Source organism: Hesperophylax consimilis, chromosome 19, assembly GCF_061612785.1.
Source record: "Hesperophylax consimilis isolate HC1 chromosome 19, BYU_Hcon_1.0, whole genome shotgun sequence".
Taxonomy (NCBI): Eukaryota; Metazoa; Arthropoda; class Insecta; order Trichoptera; family Limnephilidae; genus Hesperophylax; species Hesperophylax consimilis.
In genome coordinates this window covers 17,914,174-17,935,763 of record NC_142854.1, presented here as the reverse complement: position 1 = coordinate 17,935,763, position 21,590 = coordinate 17,914,174, and the positions used below count along the sequence as shown (strand labels likewise).

The following is a 21,590-nucleotide window of genomic DNA, read 5'->3' as shown; positions in this document are numbered from 1 at the left end:
TGTATATTATTATTGTTTTCATGTTTATTTATTTATTGACGCCCTATTGGGCTTTTAAGTACATAACAATTACAAATTTCATTTTTAACAACAGTATATAACAAACAATAGAAAATCGAAATAAAATATAATGATTTCTCATACATTATTTACATTTAAAAAGTGGTGGACTAAGTTGACTTTAAATGTATTAAAGTTTAAATTAAATATGTCAGCGACATCACTTAGTTCATTGCCCAACCTATGTATTCTTTCTAACACAGAATACGTAGCGAAGTTATTGTTGTAGAATAAAATATTCCGCCTAGTATATTTTGGAGGTATATGTAAAGATAGCAAATTTATATTGTCAGGGCAGTCCAACCTTGATTGAACAATTTTATATAATAAAAGGAGATCAAATATTTTTCGCCTTTCAGATAATTTCGATAGGTTAAGTTTATTGCGTAAATTGACATAATTGATTTCAATAATAGGAATACCAATTTTAAAATTAATACAACGTAAAAATTTATTTTGAATTTTTTCTATTTGTAAACAATGAGAGTTGAAATGAGGACACCAAATGGTTGAATTGTATTCAACCTGACTTCTAACCAGAGACGTGTATAGTAATTATATAGTTTTATGTTATTAAAGTCTTTAGCGATTCTGAGAATAAATCCAAGCATTTGTAATCCCTTACTGGTAATGCTATTAATGTGATTCAAGAAGCGTAATTTGGAGTCAAAGATAACTCCAAGGTCATTGAATTCAAAGACTCTTTTTAGATTGGCATTGTTAATTGAGTAGTCGAATAATAAAGGGGTTTTAGATCTATGGAAACTGATTGTTTGGCATTTGTTGATATTAAGATGTAATTTGTTATTTGTTTTATACAGGTTCTAAGACTTTCCGGGAAGGCGTGGAATTACCAAGAGAATTCGTGAGACGGTATTGTACACGGTGTACGGAAACTAGTAGTACGAGCGGGAAACTGGTGAATGTAAAATCGACTACAAATATGATGTAGATTCAGCAGTTTACCGCTTATACTATGAGTTTCAGAACCCCATGTATTATGGACGAATGTTGGAAATCTAATCCCAAAATGTGACGTGATATCGTACGACAAGAGAGAAAAAAAATTGACCGATGGTATAATTTTTTTCTTTCTCTGTATGTTTTTATATCGGAGCTTGATTATCATTTAGTTAAACATGATTTTTTCGGCGCTCATAATATTACTAAGATAATAAAGAGAAATATAACGAATGAACTTATGAAATTAATTTAAAAAAAAGTTTTATTGCCCCTTTGTACGAGTCAGCACTGCTCCCCCATTCGCGGTGCCTACTCCCATGAAAAAAGAAGAAGACGAAGAAAAGCGCGGCTGAAAATGGCGGGAGGAAGTGCATAGGTCTATTATTATTCTGTGCTAAAGATGGCGTCAGGACTCGACATCCGGAAAGGCCGGTCATATTATAAAGTAAGTACCTACTTACAGATTAGTGATGGGAAAATAGGGATATAGCCACATTTCGAAATTATCAGTACCTACCTATTCTAATAAATGATTTTTTAATGAACCATTGAAAATCATTTGAATGAAATTACTCACTTTGAAATATTAAGAATCCACGGTTTTAAAACAGTGCAGTTCCAGTGAGAGTATTGCAGACTGCACCCTGCACCGTTCACCAATGTGGTGAATACTTATGTAAGTTAACCTCCGATTGAAGAAACTAACAAATTCACAAGCATAACAAATTCATCTGAGTAGGCAATAAGTCACCAGATGTTAGTATTAGTATCGAACTCGGTCCGTCCGATTGCTAGCTGGTAGCTGCCGACCACGTCGGAAATCACACCAACTCTTAGTTGATTTATATTTAAAAGAAAGACAAACATTCCCGGGTTACGAATAACCTGACAATATTTGAAAATCTCCTACTACCACCACTGTAAGCGGAAAATGTCGTTTGTGTTGTGATAGAGGACTTAGCCTGCCGAGGAATTGAACACACTACTTCTGGATGGCACCCAAACGCGATATCAACTCAGCCACCGACCGATACCGATGCCACGCTTGTGTGGTGTTGTTTATATTCGAAACAAAGTTTCGTAATCTCAAAATTGCGTTTTGCCCATCACTACCCATCTACCCATAGACAACTAACTGATTATAGGTATAGATTGGTGCATTAAAAAGAGGGTAAATAAATGCGTGAGAAATCGCATAGGGTAATTTGTAATCTATAACCATAATACATTATTTTGCAAAGGATAATTTTTATTATATTATCGTGTCTATAGCAGACTATTTTAAACGCGACAAGCATTGTATTATTATAGAATCGCGTGTATAGCAGACTATTTTAAACACGACAAGCATTGTATTATTTTAGAATCGTGTCTATAACAGACTATTTTAAACACGACAAGCATTGGATTATTATAGAATCATGTCTATAGCAGACTACTTTAAACACAACAAGCATTGGATTATAGAATCATGTCTATAGCAGACTATTTTAAACACGACAAGCATTGGATTATTATAGAATCATGTCTATAGCAGACTATTTTAAACACGATAAGCATTTGATTCGTTTTCGATAAACACGCATTTTATCTTTAACTTAATTTATTTATTATTTTTTAGCCATTTGTACATCCATGTTTACAAATGACTAAGTTAATATTAATTACATACATTATAACATTTTTATTATTTGTCACATTTTCTTTTATGGTTTTCGGCAGCGCATTATAATAATGCATTCATTTGTGTATTGGCTTTGTCCTTTTTTGATAGCCTAATTTCATTGCACACTCTTGTGTTATATCTGTGAATGTCCATGTTGTATTTAATTTCATCGCACATTCTTGTGTTATATCTGTGAATGTCCTTGTTGAATATAATTGCATTGCACATTCTTGCGTTATATCTGTGAATGTCCTTGTTGTATATCATTTCATTGCACATTCTAGTATTATATCTGTGAATGTCGTTGTTGTATATAATTTCATTGCACATTCTTGTGTTATATCTGTGAATGTCCTTGTTGTATATCATTTCATTGCACATTCTTGCGTTATATCTGTGAATGTCCTTGTTGTATATAATTTCATTGCACATTCTTGCGTTATATCTATGAATGTCCTTGTTGAATATAATTTCATTGCACATTCTTGTGTTATATCTGTGAATTTCCTTGTTGTATATAATTTTCTTTGAAGTATTTTGGTTATTTATTATTTAATGTATAAATATCATCGCGTTCGTTAGCATCTCATTACTAGACTGGTAACCCTACTTTTTTATATGAAACCTATATAATGGAGACCTTTGTGAGGGAGCGGTAAGATAAACGTCTTCTTCTTCGTCTTTTGACCTCTCTAATCAGAGGATGTGACCAACGATTAACTAAACAATTTTGTGTCTAAATATTAATTATTGTTAATAATATTTGCGTAGTCATATGTAGGAACACCCATATCGGTCATGGAAGAATTTGGCCAAACAACACTTCTTATATGATTTGGGTAAACCAGTTTAAGAGCGAGGATATCGAACTTATAACCTTCAAAAACACAGTCACTGCTCGCATTACTTGGCAGGAGAAATGCAAAAGAAACTCTGGTCTGTTGCTAGCGAATAGCTTTTACTATTTTACGTAGGTTGATACACAAAAAAATTAAGAATTTTCTATGATATTTACAATTTCACATTAATCTACTCTTTCCGAGTCGTATTCAAACATTCTGCAATGTGGTAAAATTTGAATAAGTTTTGGTCTCTTTTTTAAATGTATTTAATCTGTGTAATCCAGCTTTATCCATTTCAAAATCAGCGATCGTAACCTTTATCTCATGTAAAACGTCGGTTGAAAACAGTCGTAGAATTTATAATACAGTATTTTTTTTAAATTGTGGATGCGGCATTGTTATTGAAAAAAAAGTATATTACCGGCTTACCACAAGAATCGTAACTCAAAACCACAGTATTCTAACAATATAACTATTGAAGTAGGCACGCTATGTCTTGAATATGTAATCGATAGTATTATAAATTTAAAAATAATGATGAGAAGAAATTAATGAATACGTTAAAAATACATAGATTAAATTGAATTCCATTTTAAAGAGGTATTCAAAAGTGAGTGATGTGGCGGTATAATCTATCGCTCTTATCGAATGAATGTTTCGAACGCAATCGAAAAGAAAACAAAACTAAATTTGAATCGGTAATGCTTAATCGTTGTGTAAATTATACGCGATATTTGAGAGCGATTATTCACCAGGGAAAAATTTAGAAAATCTTCTTCGCTGGATTTAAGAGCCAAGAAGTGAGAATAATGTTTACATTAGCCAGATAAAAATAATAAGTACATCAAGTACTTGTCGCCGGGAGTTTGAGAACGTATTTTATATTTGTTTACGTCAGTGCAAGAATAAAAAAAATGGCCGAAGACGTTTGACATTGTGGAAGGTCAGTATCGGTTTAATTGCGCGCTGTTTTTTTCGGTGCCCGCGAACGGCGCGGCGAGGAGAAGGGAGGGAAGACAACCTAGTGGACTTGTAGCGATTGTGATTTTTAAAGTACATTAATTTTAATAAATAATAATGATTGTGTGCTTCTTGTTATTGCACGGAATTAAACGACATTTTAGGAGAGTGCTGAGAATATTCTGACAAAATACATGATTAAATATGGGGAATTAATTCAAAATTCAAATGGTGATATTTTGAAACCAGATTAGAATTCTTCCTTGTCGCAATCTTCAGAAATTAAAAACACTCGTCACTATCAACTTATTATTTATCATGAAAGGAAACTTTAGGCATGTAGAACGAATGAGCGAAGAAACGAGTGTAATGAGGATATATGATGCAAATGTGAATGGTAGCAGAAGTCGAGGACGCCCGAGGAAGACATGGCACGATCACGTGAATAAGATACTAGAGTCGGGCCATGTGAAGAGTCAGAATAATAGAAGAGTATGTATGAGACGATGTATGAATGTGAATGAGGCAAGAAGTGTGTGCCAAGACCGAGTTGTTAGGCAGTCCGTCCTCTCTGCCTACCGAGAAAAAAAAGCCGAGATGTTTTTCAAGGGAAATATTTTATATTTAACTTTATTATGTAGGTACGTAATAATAACATAATTGAAAAATATCGTTTATCATTGAATTGAGTAGGGTTATCTTAGTAGATACTTAAATAACCTGTTTATAAAAATAAGCAGGTATAAGGTACTTATCACTTTTGGAAAAGCATGTCAAGTGTTCCTATTTATGGATGTCAAGTAGCTACTCGAAAATACAACTATCACAATAAGTTTTACTCTTTCTACAGCAAAAAGGATTCTATATTTAATCTTATCAGAAAATAAATAAAACACAACTTATCCAATTTTAAAAAGAACTGAGCTATGTAATTTTGTGAATTTAATAATAATAGTATTGAATACATAAAAGAAAAACCAAAAAGTAAAATCGATTAATCGTTAGGTACTCAAATGTATCGTTATTTGTAAAAATAATCGAACTCAACTGGTTTCTTATTAGGTGGCCCACGTCTAACTCCCCTTTGCCCGGCATTATTGTCTATGGCCTGTGGAACCGCTATGTATATAGCATAATACGCTAGCGTTCGTCTATTCACGGTCAAGGCCGTTGCGATCATAGACACTCTCACTTACACCGATAGAATAATAATAACAACATAGCATAGACACAGCGCACTAATACCGATATAAGTACCGATAGAATGTTCCCAACACTAGCGGAGAAGCTAGAAAAACATCATACACTCACCAACACCAATGGAATCATTCCATAGATATGGGTACATTCCCACTAATACCACCATTAGAGTGACCAATATACGAGAAGCTAGACTCGCCGCGGGATAGCGGGAAGCTAGTACCCAGTTAGAATATAGAACAAGATGATAGGTTAGTTAGGTACCTATCTAGCCGCGCGTGGCCTACCGAAAATTGCGCGCCGAAAGGAGCTGTAAAAATGCATTTCACAAAAGGCGATTATTCCAGAGATATTTTTAAAATAATTATGAGTAGGTACTAGAGGAGATAAATGTATACATTTATTATTTGCATGTTAGAATGTTATTTCAGCATTTATATTTCCGCCTTCGTCATCTGCTGTTTTGACCAAATTCAGAGTCACGGTCAAGGTCACCATCTTGTCTGATTCGTTTTTTAAATTCGTTCGATTTGGAATTTGTATTCAAATAGAACGGCCAAACTTGCAAATCAGGATTCAGTTACACTGTGTTATTTTTTTCTGGCAACACTATTATTATTTTATGACAGACTAATGGATTTTGAAGAATTGAAACTTGGATATTTATGATTTCGTAGGTTATTTATAAAAAAAAACTGTATTAAAAACCCTTTTAATTCAGGCACCTCTTCTGTTGATGGTGACAGACTTCCGTGAATAGGACAAAAATTATAAAAAGTAAAACTAATGAGAGTAAAGTGAGGTTAGGTTAAGTTTTCACAATTATTACAAATCATAATGCTGCAACAAAAATTCAATCGAAATGTAATTCATTTGAATTTTCCTTAGCTTAGAAAACGTGTATTTCTAATGAATAAAGAAAATTTGCTACAAATTGAGGAATTTTCTGACGTTCTTCCACACAAGCTGATCGTGCTTTTTTTGTTTGTCCAGCCGTTTGGCTGCCATATTTGTTCACCTTTTCTAAATAGGAACTGCGACGATGTTGCCACACGCAGAATGGTCCTTGCAAAACAATTCCAAAAGCGCAAACAGTACCTACCTAAATAATAATAGGTAGATACTCGTATACGTTGATGATTGATGAACAAACACGTAATACTGTAAGTTACAGAAAAGGAATATGCAATTTGTTTTATCCACTTTGATATTTAAAACAAGAGAGATAATTTAAATTCAGTTAAGCAACTCTGTAACATAGCCAAATAAGCACTGATTGACAGGATTATCTCTGTATTTCCACGCTAATCCATCGCTAGCTTAGATTTGGTGAATTTAAAAAAAAATCGTTAGTTCATCTTTTGGCCGTCTGCAGAGATATGTCTGTCAACCTGTATGTACCTACCAGAAAACGAAGTAGGTTGTTGGAAGTCTAGCACGAACAGGCGATGCCATACGTAGTAATGCGAAATCATGTGTTTTTGGTTTGAAAATTTGGTCGCCTAGAAATGTTTCAGATGCTTTAATTAAATACTGCGAGTAGAATACATCTTGGCCTTTGAATTAATCGAGTACTTTTTAGATAAGTCTTTTTATAAGCCCAGAAAAAAATAATGTATAGGCCTATGAAAACTGCTTTAAAGTTCAAAATCTCCTACTTACGAACCTATTTTCGTTTATGATTTTATTGTATAATGTGGCAAATTAAGTTATTTATAAAATGATCGGAAAAAAATTAAATATTTATGCCTGAACATCCACAAAATAAAATAAAAGACACTTTTTGGCCATGTTTTTTTCTTGCATAAATCAAAACAGGCGGATGGTGTTAAGCGGGAATTTAAACCTTATCGCCATCTACGTAAGGGTTGTTATTGATAGCGGCTCAATTTAAAATATTAAACGACGTAGTGCATCGCCTTAATACGATATTGACGAAATCCGTCATCTATGGTCAGATAGCGATATTTGCGAGCACGGTTAGAATATGATTCCGGCAGTCGGCAGACAAAAGCCGCTACTTTTAGCGCTGGTGTCGGCTAAACTGTCAATGTGCACAACTTTTTGGATAATATCGTCCGTCATACTAAATAACTGGCTTATTAAACGAGTGTGAACTAACTAAGTTCTTAGAACTGAAAGAAATCGTATACACGATCCATATACTTAATTAATTCATAAATTGTGAAGTACAGTATTTTTAACTTTTACGTAGCCGTTAGGAATGTCAATACATAGAGAGATGGACTAGTGTTGCCAGTTTTTATCGAATTCCGATTTTTTGCGTTATCGACGTCGGTTTGGATATCAATATTGTGAGTTGGCTCCGGAAATCGGTATAAAATCATCGGTGGTTACGCCTATTGATCCGACATTGTAAACTTATCAATATCAGCGTGCTAGACAAGCTCGGTAGATACTGACCAAATGTGTTAGTTATTAGTTACTACAGAAGCCAAACGTTTGTACAGATTGACAAAATATCTACAATAACGCTGCCACTGACTTAACAGATAGATATGATTCATTCGACTTACATTTGCAGTCGGGGCATCGTTACCGTATACTGAAATTTCCCAAAAATCATTACAAAATATCTATACAAGTGTAGTGCTAAAAATACCTAGCCTAAAAATTGCTAAAAAGCCAGAATTTACAAAAAATTAAATAGCACCATCTACAAAAGATCAGTTTTAAAAACACCACACGTCTCACAGACAATATTTACGTTAATTATTAAAATAATCGCTTTTAAAACCGATTTAGCGCATAGATATCAAATTTATTTGACAGACCATTTGTCAAATTAACCTGTCCGCCATCTTGGATATGGCCAAAAAACTAAACAAAATATTTTTCGATAATAAAACATACGATTTTGAAGCATTTATTGTGCTGTACAAATAGATGTACAAGTGTTCACGAATTAATTGTTCCTGTGCACAAAATGTACACGAACGCACACAAATTTATTATAACATTTGTTTGGTAAAATGTTAACTTACGTTTGTTTACAGACCGTAAATCATGGAAAGACAAATTAAAATTAGCGAAAAGCAAAAGAAAGTGAAGATAAATATTCGTTTTTAAAATAATTCTAGTTGTAGGGAAGTACCTGGTTATTCCGTCTGGAGGTGGATTCCCTTTCGTTATCCTTAGCTATGGAACATACCTATCCCTCTAATTTTAGCTTTGGCATAAACTAGAAATACAAAAAATATATGGAAATTTACACGGATATACGGAAACTATATCGGAACCCACATAAAAATCTTTGGTTTGAACTTTAAATGATAATTATTTGTCCGTGGTGACGTGATTTTATACAGATTGTTGCCATTGGAGAAGAAATGTTTTGGGATAGTACTGAATCATCAAAAATGGCAACACGTTAAACACAACCATAGATCACATGAAAACATCAAATTGCTGTCAACAAATCGTCAAAACGATGGCCTAGCGCAATTTGAAATTTCACTTTATAAGAATACTCCAGGTTATCAAATTAAAAGATGTGAAGCAACAAAATTAATGTGAATATCCTTTTTATCCATTCAAGATGAAATAAGTCATGTAAATTTCACAAGAAACATATATTTATAAAGTAAGTAATCTTTATAGATGCTTTACAAAACATGTAATTGTTTTTTACTTTCTGTGCGCTAGGCCATAGAAAAATACGCCCGAAATTCACAAAACTGAGCAGTAATACACGTTCAGAATCAGTAATAAACACATTATTATAGTATTTATTATTATCATTTTAAATGTACACGAAATAAACTTTTAAACAACAACACTTCGGTCCTCATGATAATTTTTTACGTAAGACAATGACAGACGACAGATTATGTCAAATAATGTTTGCCATCTTAAACTGCACGAAAATCATTACCGAAACATGTCTTTTTTTAATCTCGAATCCATAAGAATAAACGACACGTATGGAACTGGATGGAGAAAACATCGTGTAAAACGCCCGTTAGTTAGTTGTGTTTATTGGTGTGACTCTTGCTGAGTGACTCTGAGTGACCTCGCATTCACCGAGAAGTCAATCACTCTGCTCTTGCAACGAGACGATCGTACAAGAGGAAAAGCAGGATTTTTCAATGAAGACTTCAAGTAAATCGTTGAACTGAACGCATAGAGTCAACAAACCCTCACTTCAATGGATCATTTCAGCACGAAAAATAACAAAACTAAAAGACAAAGTTATTTTACTACAATTTATTAAAACGTCTTTTAAAGGTAATTTTGTTTGACTGCGGATTGAACCTTTCTACCAAGTGACTGGTGTCGACAATTGATTACTTAATTGGACCGATATTTATTTCGTATGCTGCAAAATACGTGTGTGTAAGTTATTTCTGAACATTTTAAGAATTTTGCAGCTTAAGGCCCCGTAGTAAGCGTTCAAAGATGGTTTGAAAGGGAGATATGTAAACACGAATGTTAGAGGGAGCGCGCTAATGTTGAAAAACGATAATAATTAAGCAAAAATTGTGAAAATATTTAATAAAACACGACTCGTTTGAAATGGAGCAAAAATCTCTCGACAAATGCTTAAGTTGCATTTAAAGATACACTGCAAATTTAACATATAAAATAACAGTAAAAAACGTGTTTTTAATAATTTTCTTATTATGCCATTTTTCTGTCGAGGGAAATTCATATAGTTAACGTTTCGGCATTACAAATATACAGTTATTATCTTCAAAAGCAACATATATTTTTTTGGGGATTTAAACACTTAAGGCGATGCACTACGTCGTGTAATATTTTTAATTGAGCCGCTATCAATAACAACCCTTACGTAGATAGCGATAAGGTTTAAATTCCCGCTTAACACCATCCGCCTGTTTTGATTTATGCAAGTAAAAAACATGGCCAAAAAGTGCCTTTTATTTTATTTTGTGGATGTTCAGGCATAAATATTTATTTTTTTTCGTTCATTTTATAAATAACTTAATTTTTCACATTATACAATAAAATCATAACCGAAAATGGGTTCGTAAGTAGGAGATTTTGCACTTTAAAGCAGTTTTCATAGGCCTTATACATTATTTTTTTCTGGGCTTATAAAAAGACTTATCTAAAAAATACTCGATTATTTCAAAGGCCAAGATGTATTCTACTCGCAGTATTTAATTAAAGCATCTGAAACATTTCTAGGCGACCAAATTTTCAAACAAAAAACACATGATTTTGCATTACTTCGCATGGCATCGCCTTAAAGAGTTAACGAGAAACTTGTTATAAATCGATAGAAATTGGGTATTCGTGGGCATAAAATCACCGAACGAATCTAAAAAATATTGTTATGTACTTACCTATATTAGTATACTTAGTTGCTTGTACATAATATTATTATAAAAACGTATGTGATGTGTATAGAATGGACGGATATGTAATTGGCCGACAGTAAAACATTAATTACATTGAGTGTACAGTGTACATCCTGGGATAAATGATTATTGTCTACGTTGGCAGTCGGCAGGGGAAGTTTAAATTTTATACAGGGTTTTCCAATAAGAGGTGTTATTTTGAATAGCCCGCTATTTCGGTAGATGTTACTTTTGAAGCTGTCATTTTTTGACATTTGACAAGTAGAAACTACGCCATTAATAAAAATGGAACGATACGCGCTTCAACAACGCATTTAAATTATTAAAATTTACTTGAGTGAATCAAATGCAAATCATCTTGAGTGATGAGGCCTATTTCCACCTCAGTGGCTTCGTAAACAAGCAAAATTGTCGCATCTGAGGCTCGGAAAACCCAAGAGTTATTGTTGAAAAGCCTCTTTATCCTCAACGTGTGACTGTTTAGTGCGGTTTATGGTCCGGCGGAGTCATTGGACCTTACTTATTCGAAAATGAGGCTGGAGCAAGAGTTACGGTGAATGGATCTCTATCGAGAGATGATTAATGATTTTTTATGGCCGGAATTGGATGGTATTGATCTGGACAACGTTTACTTTCAACAAGACGGCGCTACGTGCCACACAAGCAACGTAACCATTGATCTTTTACGGTTGAATATCAAAATAACACCTCTTATTGGAAAACCCTGTATACAAGATACAAAGGTAGGTGACACTCTCAGATATCGCATTGCTGAAAATCCACCATTAGGAATTGAAACGTTGTTGTTTGAAATGGCTTTAGCCGTGTCTGTTGCCAAGATCTGTATTACCAGGTACAACTACACGGAGAAAAATTAGATCTATTATTTATAAAGAATCTCCTCAAATTATTGCTAATCCAGTTAAAAACGGGATTGCAGGCCGTTTCCTGATAAACTTTTATTAAATTCCTAATAAAATATATCAGAACACGTGTTCACGCAACTGCATTTGCCTTGATAATATATAATGAAGAACTGCGAAAATATTAAGATTTTTGTGAACACGTGTTCCGACATCGTGATAATATATTCGCATTTTATCAAAATTTTAACAGGAAACCTTTTAATAAATTTTTTAAGGGCCTGAAATCTCGTTTTTAACCGGAATTACCAATAATTTGAAGAGATTCTTAATAAATTGGCAATACTCATTTTTCTCCGCGTACATTCACTCTCATAACATACCCCAATGAGGTTATCTTTTAATTTTTATTTTGATGCAGTTATATTGTATTTAAAAATTTAAAAACGAGAGTAAAATTAGTTTTTCGATATCTCCAAAAATGATGAAGTTACGAGCTTTCAAAGCGAACATTAGTAAAATATATGCAATTTTTGCTCTTGACTCGTGACGTCATACGTAGTTCAATTCAGAATCTGAATGTGCTGCAGTAGCGTGATGCCACACGCTTTTCATATCAACGTTTGACGTCTTATAACTTTGATACTATTACGTATGTATTAAGATTTATCCTCATGCATGAAATAATTAATATGCTACATTTGTAAATAACATGAAATTTCGTTGTAGGAGACAACCTCATTATTGGGGATTCCATATGGGATGTGCGGTATTTCTAAATAGTATAAAAGAAAGTCGGTAACCGCGTCTGTCTGTGCTCTTAGTTCTTCTAAACTACGCAACGGATTTTGATAGGGTTTTTAATATCATTTAGAGAATTTCTTTCGAAAGGTTTACATATATAATACAAGCATATTATATTTATAGAAAGTAGAGAAAAGTCGATGCTATATAATCAAGTCGTAAAAATATATTTTCGGGCAATATATTGCTAACGCTGGCTAAACCTCATGAGATACATCAAAATAATTTATTTATTTATTTCTATTCTTGAATACACATTTTACAAATGATTACAGTGGTTTATATTGTAGTACAGAGAAAAAAGTACAGAAAAAAGGTATAAAAAATAAAGAACATAGGTTGATATAGGTAAAACTGTGTGTGGGTGATATTGTATGTTACGTGAACACCTCACTAGGAGAACCTGTGCTGAGGTGTTTGTGAAAAAGTGTGACAGGTATTTATGTGTTGTAGTAGAAAGTTAATTTTTTTTCAGACATATATTGATACGTGAAAACACACATTTATATGTGAATGTATGTATTTTTGGATAATTCTTGAAGAACGTGTATACTGGTAAGTTTTTAGATTTTCACAGCCAAAAGCATTTTTGTTGTTTGTTTTAGGGGTGTTATGCCGTGTTGCGCTAACTCCTTCTTTAGCCGACGTTTCGGACAGCGTTGCAGTGTCCATCATCAGGGCAGATCCGGTAGATCACACATCTTCGGATCTACCGGATCTGCCCTGATGATGGACACTGCAACGCTGTCCGAAACGTCGGCTAAAGAAGGAGTTAGCGCAACACGGCATAACACCCCAAAACAAACAACAAAAACGTGTATACTATTTAATTTTACTTATTATATTTTGGTTATGTTTGGTTTGGAATTATAATCTTTTGAATAAAGTGAATATCTTGATTTTTTATCCAGGCAAACATATCGTAATGTTTTTTGAGAAAGTTTGTAGATGTATTTGTGGTCATTAATTGTTTCAAAGTAATGGGCATACTGTTAAAAAGTTTGGTTGCGTAGTATTGAAAGTGTCTTTGTCCGTGTGTGGTGTGTGTTATCGGAATGTTCAGTGTTTTATTTGTTGATGACCTGGTTTTTATTATGGTTTTGGTTGATCTGTAATATGAAGATTATTATGGATGAGATGTAGGAGAGCAGTTTTGCCGTAAAGTTGTCTTATTGACATGACGTCTAGTGTTTTGAAGATTTTGTTTGAGTCTGTGTAGAATGGTACTTGCAGTATGAGTACCACGGAATTGTATATCTTAAAAAAGCCTACAGAAAAGTCTGAAATGATATATGTCTATCTTTTAAAGATAACCCCATGCAACGCCGGGAACACTTAAGCATCATTTGTTTGGCTTTAAATTTATTATGTATTAAGTATTATTATTATTATTTGTCCCCAAGTGGTTATTCCATATCTTAAAGTTGATTCCGCGAGTGACATGTAAATAATTCTTAAGGTATTCACAGGAACGAAACACTTCAATTTGTTTATTCTACCCACTATCGCCCGCAGCCGTTTACAAATTTACAAATTTAACAGTTTTACCGGTGCAGGCCTTATTGTGGTATAAAATATTGATTCAGCACATATCTGACTCTGAGTATAAGAGGAAAGTTGAACATGGGCACAATACTAGGTTCTCAAAGAATGAAGGCATGCTTGTACCTAAACATAATAATAAATACGGACAGCGAACCCTTGAGTATAATGTGCCTAAAATATATAATATGCTACCTGGTAATATTAAGAAATGCGAATTTCCAAATAGAGTCAGATATTTGCTGAAAACATGGCTACTAGGTAGAGATAATTTGTATTAGGCGATTAAATGTGTAAGTTTATTGTTATTGTATAAATTAAGGTCTAAGTTGTAATCTGTAAAAAGTTGTAATAAAAATCTTGTTTGACAAACTACTTAACTGAAGTTTAACGGGATATATATGAAATAAAAAAAAAATAAAAAAAAAATTAGTCAAAACGACTCAGTTGAATGTAATATATATCGTAGGCGACACGTGTCATATAATATATATTCTCAATCGTCGATTTCGTCTCGTTGTTATATAATAATTTTTAATTTTTCACAACAGTTCTAAACTTATGTTATTTATTACGATGTGGAAATGTGGCGTCATCAGACGAGGGCCAGTTATTTAAAGTGAAAAAAGTTAAAGCATATTAAATAATATTTGAATGACTTGAACTAGACAAACAATTATTAACTTTTATGTCTAACAGATTGCATCTACCGGTTCGTCGATCACTAATACCAAACTATATGTACAATGCATTTGACCAATGAACGTGATGCGGCGTTAGAATGTACATATATTATTAATATTTTTAAGGCCACGCATACTCACTTTCTACAGATTTATAACAAGTTTCTCGTTAACTATTTAAGTTTTTAAGTTACAAAAAATATGTATGTTATTTTTTAAGATAATATCTATGTATTTGTTATGCCGAAACGTTAATTTTAAGAAATTCCCTCCATAGAAAAACAACGCAAAGTAACCTCCGAAAATTATTATAAACACGTTTTGTTCTGTTATTCAATATGTTATAGGCATGAAAAAAATCACAGTATATCTTTAAATACAACTAAAGCATTTGTAGAAAGATTTTTGCTCTATTTGAAAGGAGTCGTGTTTTATTAAATATTTTCATCATTTCGCTTAATTATTATCGTTTATTAAATATTTTCATCATTTCGCTTAATTTTTATCGTTTTTTTAATATTAGAGCGCTCCCTCTGACATTCGTATTTACATGGGGCCTTCAAGTCAGAATCAAAGAAGAAACGATGAAACTGACAAAACCAAGATAAAGATAAAAATACTGACTAGAAAGATAGAAATCTTCGTGTCACCTGTTCATGTTCTTCATTTTACTTAACTTCACTTTATTTTTTAATATTTATATTTTTTGTAATACCTGCATCAACTGTAAAGCGCCCCTGAGGTGATATCTCACAAAAGCGGCGCTATACAAACAGTCCAATAAATTAATTAATTAATAATAGAAAGCCATTTAAATGTGGCCATAGACACATCCTCAAAAGACGTTAGACAAATAAGGTAACTTATGAAAAATGTAATATTTCTACAATAATAATCTAATTAAATTCACTAATTTCGGCTGTAGGTCTGTCTGTAACTGTTTGTAACTCTGGTTCAATGAGTTCGGATTTGTTTTGAATTTAAGTGTGATTTTTACAATTGGAATGGATTACGTCAAGAATTCAGACAGGCGATGAAGTACATACCTGTAATATAATATTTTCCATTTTCAAAAATTCAGGCAAGCGATTGAGTTTTTTTTAAATGTGATTATTTTTGAAATTAGTATTTCTTTTGTTTAAATTTCTTAGTGGTAATCTTGACAAGTAAAGACAGATTTAATGAGTTAACAAGGGTCTGCGCTTTTTTCCATTTTCAAGAAAACGTTATTTAGTAACTAACTAGATTTAGGTAATTACAAAATATCCCGTGATTTTTCACGAGTCTGCGCTGGTACCAGATATAAAAATAAGATGTGAAGAATAACAATTGTTTGGTCTTTTTTATTTCTTATTTATAAATATTTTCTAAGTTGAATCCTTCACACGGAGAAAAATTAGTATAGCTGATTGATTAAAATACTGTTAAAAACTTGATTGCAATCCATTTCCTAATAAAATATATTAGTTCATTCGGAATATATCGGGACACGTGTTCAAGCAGGTGCGCTTTTCCTGATAAATATAATGACGAAATGAGATCATATTAAAATTTTTATGAACACGTGTTACGACATCCTAATAACATATTCCTGTCAAATCATTCATTAAAGGTCTGCAGTCACCTTTTTAACAGGATTATGAATAATTTCACCAGATATTTAATAAAATAGCAATAATTTATAATCAGTAAGTTTTGTACGTGAACCACTGAACATAACTATAACTAACTATACATAACTATTATTAATAATTTTACTGTAGGAAAAGTATGCGATGCGATTTTTTAAAAACGGTTCCATCGGCTGTAAGTTAAGAGGAGAAAACTGGGAATGCGAAATATTTTCGGACTTGCAAAATAACAAGTTATTTTTTAGAGTCGTCTTTCACAGTATTTTCGACTTGGCACCGTCGGCCGGAAGTTTGTCCGCAAATAGCTCGCACAACCAAAATAATAATAATAATATATATTTATTTCCCCATACTTCTGTTCGCGGCTAAGCAACGATGATCGAATTTCTTTCGTGACAGCTTTAATTTTAATGATTAGTCATCTATAAATCTGCAAATCTGTGCTTCTATACGTTTGATGTTTATTTCTATTATATTTATGTCTGTTTATCTATGCATTTGTGATTTATTTCTTGTTTTTCTTTTATTGTGACAGTTTCCCTGAATAATTAACTTTTAACAGCAATGTTTATTGATATATGTAGACAAGTGTCTAGGGAGCAAACGGGCCTGATATCCTAAAGATATTTTAGTCGATGTTAACTGTCAAATGCAATTATCGTCCTCCCAATCTCGACTAGTAACCAATATTGATGATAAAGCCTTATCGTGATGATTTTATTGATATATGTTGTCAATATTATGTAGACAAGTATCTAGGGAGCAAACGGACTTGATATCCTAAAGATATTTTAGTCGATGTTAACTGTCAAATGCAATTATCGTCCTCCGAATCTCGGCTAATAACCAATATTGATGATAAAGACGTATCTTGTTGATTTTATTGATTGTTATCAATATTATGTAGACAAGAGTCTAGGGAGCGAACCGGCTTGACATGCTATTAATATTTTAGTCGATGTTAACTGTCATTTGCAATTATAGTCCTCCGATATATGGCCTTGAATATCATGGAAATTGGAGTGGGGAAAACGATAAAAGAAGAATGATTGAGACTCACCATGAGTCCTGGCCTGGAAGGCGTGGTGCTGGTGTTGATGTTGGTGCTGCATGTGATGCGGGGACTGCGCCAGTTGGGCGGGTCGCTGGGGCGGCTGCGCAGCGGGAGGTCCCAGTGGTGAGTGGTATTGCTGCTGGGGCGGTTGCGGCTGGTGGGGCGGCGGGTAGAAGGGCGGCAGCAGCTGATGCAGGCGGGCGGCGGCCAGGCGGGAGGCGGCCAGCTCCTCGGCGGAGGCATGTCCCGAGCTGGATGAGTCCACGTCGGACACACCCGAATCGGCTGGACTCGGAGGCAGAGATCCTGCAACAGAATAAAACGTTGAAAAAAGTTAACAAAAATACTTAATTTAACCAAACCTAACCTAAACTAACCCAACCTGACTAATCGACGTTTTGCACTACACTTTCTTTTGGTCCAGTTTACATACGAGTCATTTTTTAACGTGGATTTGAGACGAAAAACAAGACGTGTTTTATTTTGGTGCCGATTTTCGTACAATCTAAGATGGCGAACGTTATTTGACATTGTGTCCTCTATCATTGTTTTACGTAAATATATTACGTTTAATATTAAAACTTTTGCATGTTTATTTCGTTTTATATTTAGGATATTGATGCAAAGACATTCGTAATGTGTTTATTACTGATTGTGAATGTGTATTATTCAGTATTATGAATTATTTCGCATGTTTTTTTTAAGATTTGTTGACGGCAACGACAGAGGCAAATGACAGATGCTTACACGTGATCTATGGTTATGTTCAAGATGTTGCCATTTTTTGACGATTTAGGTACGTCCCAAAATATAATTTCTTCGGCGTTAGAAACGTTGGTTTAAGAAGACAGAAGTGCAACACGGCATAATAACCCCAAAAATAAATCACGACAGTGTTGATTGATATTTTTTTCCTGAAAGAAGAGAAACCTTAGGGTCTGTTAATCTTTATTTTAAATTTCCCTGTAAAAAAATCTTATAGTGGGCAAACATCAAATCAGCTTCAATATATTAAACAGTTTACAAAAGAGAAAAATCATTCTTCCAATCAGAATTCTGTTGGAAATGATTAATAACATTGTTATTTCCATAAAACGAGATTAACCTCCCTTGCTTTTCAAAATGGCGCACCCCGTCGCAAAACCACCCCATTTAATAACGTTTCGCAATGCACCCCACGAAAACAACACAGCATCAGACATCCCCATTTGTCTATACAGTGGACCAATCGAGGCCCAGCATCCCTCACATCTGCCAATAAGGCACGGGGGTTGAACAGTTGAACATCGCACATCTGTTACGTCACACCCTGCTCGGATGTTGATGCAATTTGCTAAAATTAAAAGGGTGAAGGGAAAGCTGCGCTGTCCATGTGTGCAATATGCACATTGCGAAAAGCTTGCGCTCGTAATTTTGAATTCTACGGAATTTCGAACCTAACCCAGGTGGCACTATTCACGAAATGTTTCCAACTATTAATCTGCACCATTATTCACGATTTTTTTTCCATCACAGTTTTCAGAAATGCGTAATATACCAAGGTACGTATCTATCAAAAGAAGGATATATAAGCAACCCTTACGTACCCAGTTTGCAGCGTGTTATTGCGCTGCATATTGTGGATGATTGCATTTCTGCTTGATAATGCAACAATGCAGAATATAATAATGCTTAGGTACCTACTTAATAGCTGTCAAAAGCCAGCTGATGGATGTGGCACACATTTTTGGAAAACAAGGTTATAAACGGGGTGATTTTACACAATGTTGAATACACGGGGTAAACGAAATATTAGATGTTAGGGTAAAATATATATATAAAAGTATGATCCAGTTAAATATGGGTCGAATTAGCTCAGTGGTAGAGCAATGTCCCGACAAGTCCTGGGTTCTATACCTAGATGCGACCGAATCTTTTTATGATTTTTCCATTTTAAATTTTCGTTTTGAGACTCGCTAATATAGTCTTAAACAGTAAATAAACAATAAAGAAACTTTTTATACATTCGTCAAGGTTCCGCTATCGAATATTGAAAATCACATTTGCAAAAATACCTGCTTGCAAATCTAACAAATTAATAGTTCTGCACCTTTCAGGCTATTTCACGGCATTAAATAGTGATTGGAATGGGTTTTATTGGTCGATTTATAGGTAGTAATAATTGAAAAACCTTTTCGCACCCCGTAAAAACCCTCTTGGCACGTTGTAAACAATTGCTACAAATTTCACGGCGGATTTTAAGTGCATATACTCGTCACATTTACCGAAATAATGCATCTTTAATCCGTGAAAATTGATAAAATTGATTTTTTATTGGAATTGGAATTGAGTTGCAATCATTTCTCGATGTTGATGTTTCCTGAACGACTTTCATATTGCTCAACGTATATATTTGACGGCGATCTTGCAATTTTTTTTTGAAATTTAAAATCAAACGAAGATTTAAACTATCTTAAGAAAAAAATGGAAAATATGTTTATTTCCGTATGGCAATGAAATTCAAATAATCAAACATAATTTTTTTTATTTTTTATAGTGAATACCTCACAAGAGTCCCAACTGCTCCCGTCTGGAGCCAGTGAGACTATGGCATCCCTAATTGGGGGATGTTGTGAGGCTGAAGGTAAGTGGGGAAGGGAAAGAGGAAGGTGGGGAAGTACCTGGCTATTCAGATCTAGTCACTAAACACGGCTAAAGCCATTTGGAGCAACGTTTCAATTCTGAATGGTGGTCTTACACCAGGGCGATACTGGTAGTATCTTCCACTCTGGAACGTGCCGCAAATATACTATATATTATTTTAATTAATTTTTAATTAATTAATTGTGAAATAACACAAATTAATCAAATAAAATTTATTTGCGCACGCCGGGTTCGAACCCGCGACCTTCGGAATGGCAGTCCAATGCGTTGCCACTGGACTATGCCGGCCGTCAATATGTAATAATATAATAGTTTTATAAAACAAAGTTGCTCTCCGCGTCTGTATGTTTGTGCGCTTAGTTCTTCTAAACTACGCAACGAATTGTGACAGGGTTTTCACTATCGTTTAGAGAAATTCTTCTGGAAGGTTTACATATTTAATACACGCATTTTATATTTTAAGAAAGTAGAGAAAATTCGATGTTTTGTAATCGAGTCGTTAATTTTTTTTCGGGCACTACATTGCCAACACTGGCTAAACCTTATTATATACATCAACAAAATGTACTACGGAATTGTATATCTTAAAAAGGACTAAAGAAAATCTTATAATTATAACTATATCTCCTAAGGATACGGCAGCTAGTTACAGAAAACGAAAAGAAACATATTTTTTATTTTTTTTATTTTTTTTTATTTATTAAAAGTATACAATACAGAATATAGTATATTATATAAAGCATTGTACTCCCAGGAGTTAATAAACTCATTGCGGGAATGATACGCATTACATTTTATTAGACAACCTTACTTTTTTGTCGTTTCATATAAAAACCAAGATGAATTTGTCATTCATTTTGTGAATTTTTGTACAATTTTACGTGAATTATAATTTGATACAATTTACGTTATAGTGTTGCAAAGCCTAAGCATCAACAAATTGATTTTTGGTCGTAAAAACAACAAAGTTACTTAATTATTATTTCAAATATCGATCATAAAGATATCGATTGCATATAATATTACGTAGACTGTTGTAGACCATAGACAAACAACTCGCTTTTCCACAGAATGGACAGATGTGAGTGTTGTTATTATTGCGTCGGCGATCGATGTACTAAAGACTTACTTACAGCGGTCTGCTAGGGATGTCCGTTAATTACAATGAAAATTTAAAATAATAATTGAATAATATAATTGGTGAATATTTCATAAATATATTATAATGAAGCAAGTATTGTGCGCTGAGACAGAGATGTTTGGCGGTCTTTATAAGCGTAATAAAGGTTTGCTAAATAAAAACATGCTCTACGACCAACCGTTCATGTTTATTT

At 33.6% G+C, this 21,590-nt stretch overlaps 1 protein-coding gene across 3 annotated transcripts in view; it reads right to left on the bottom strand.

Annotated features, from left to right (window-relative positions):
* Nucleotides 1-21,590, bottom strand: part of Eip74EF (Ecdysone-induced protein E74) — a 491,406-nt gene that overhangs the window by 26,123 nt on the left and 443,693 nt on the right. For all 3 annotated transcript variants that reach the window (XM_089643115.1, XM_089643113.1, XM_089643114.1), the window contains one exon: nt 17,620-17,919. In XM_089643115.1, coding sequence (XP_089499241.1) covers nt 17,620-17,919 — 300 coding nt within the window. The remainder of the gene's footprint in view (nt 1-17,619; nt 17,920-21,590) is intronic.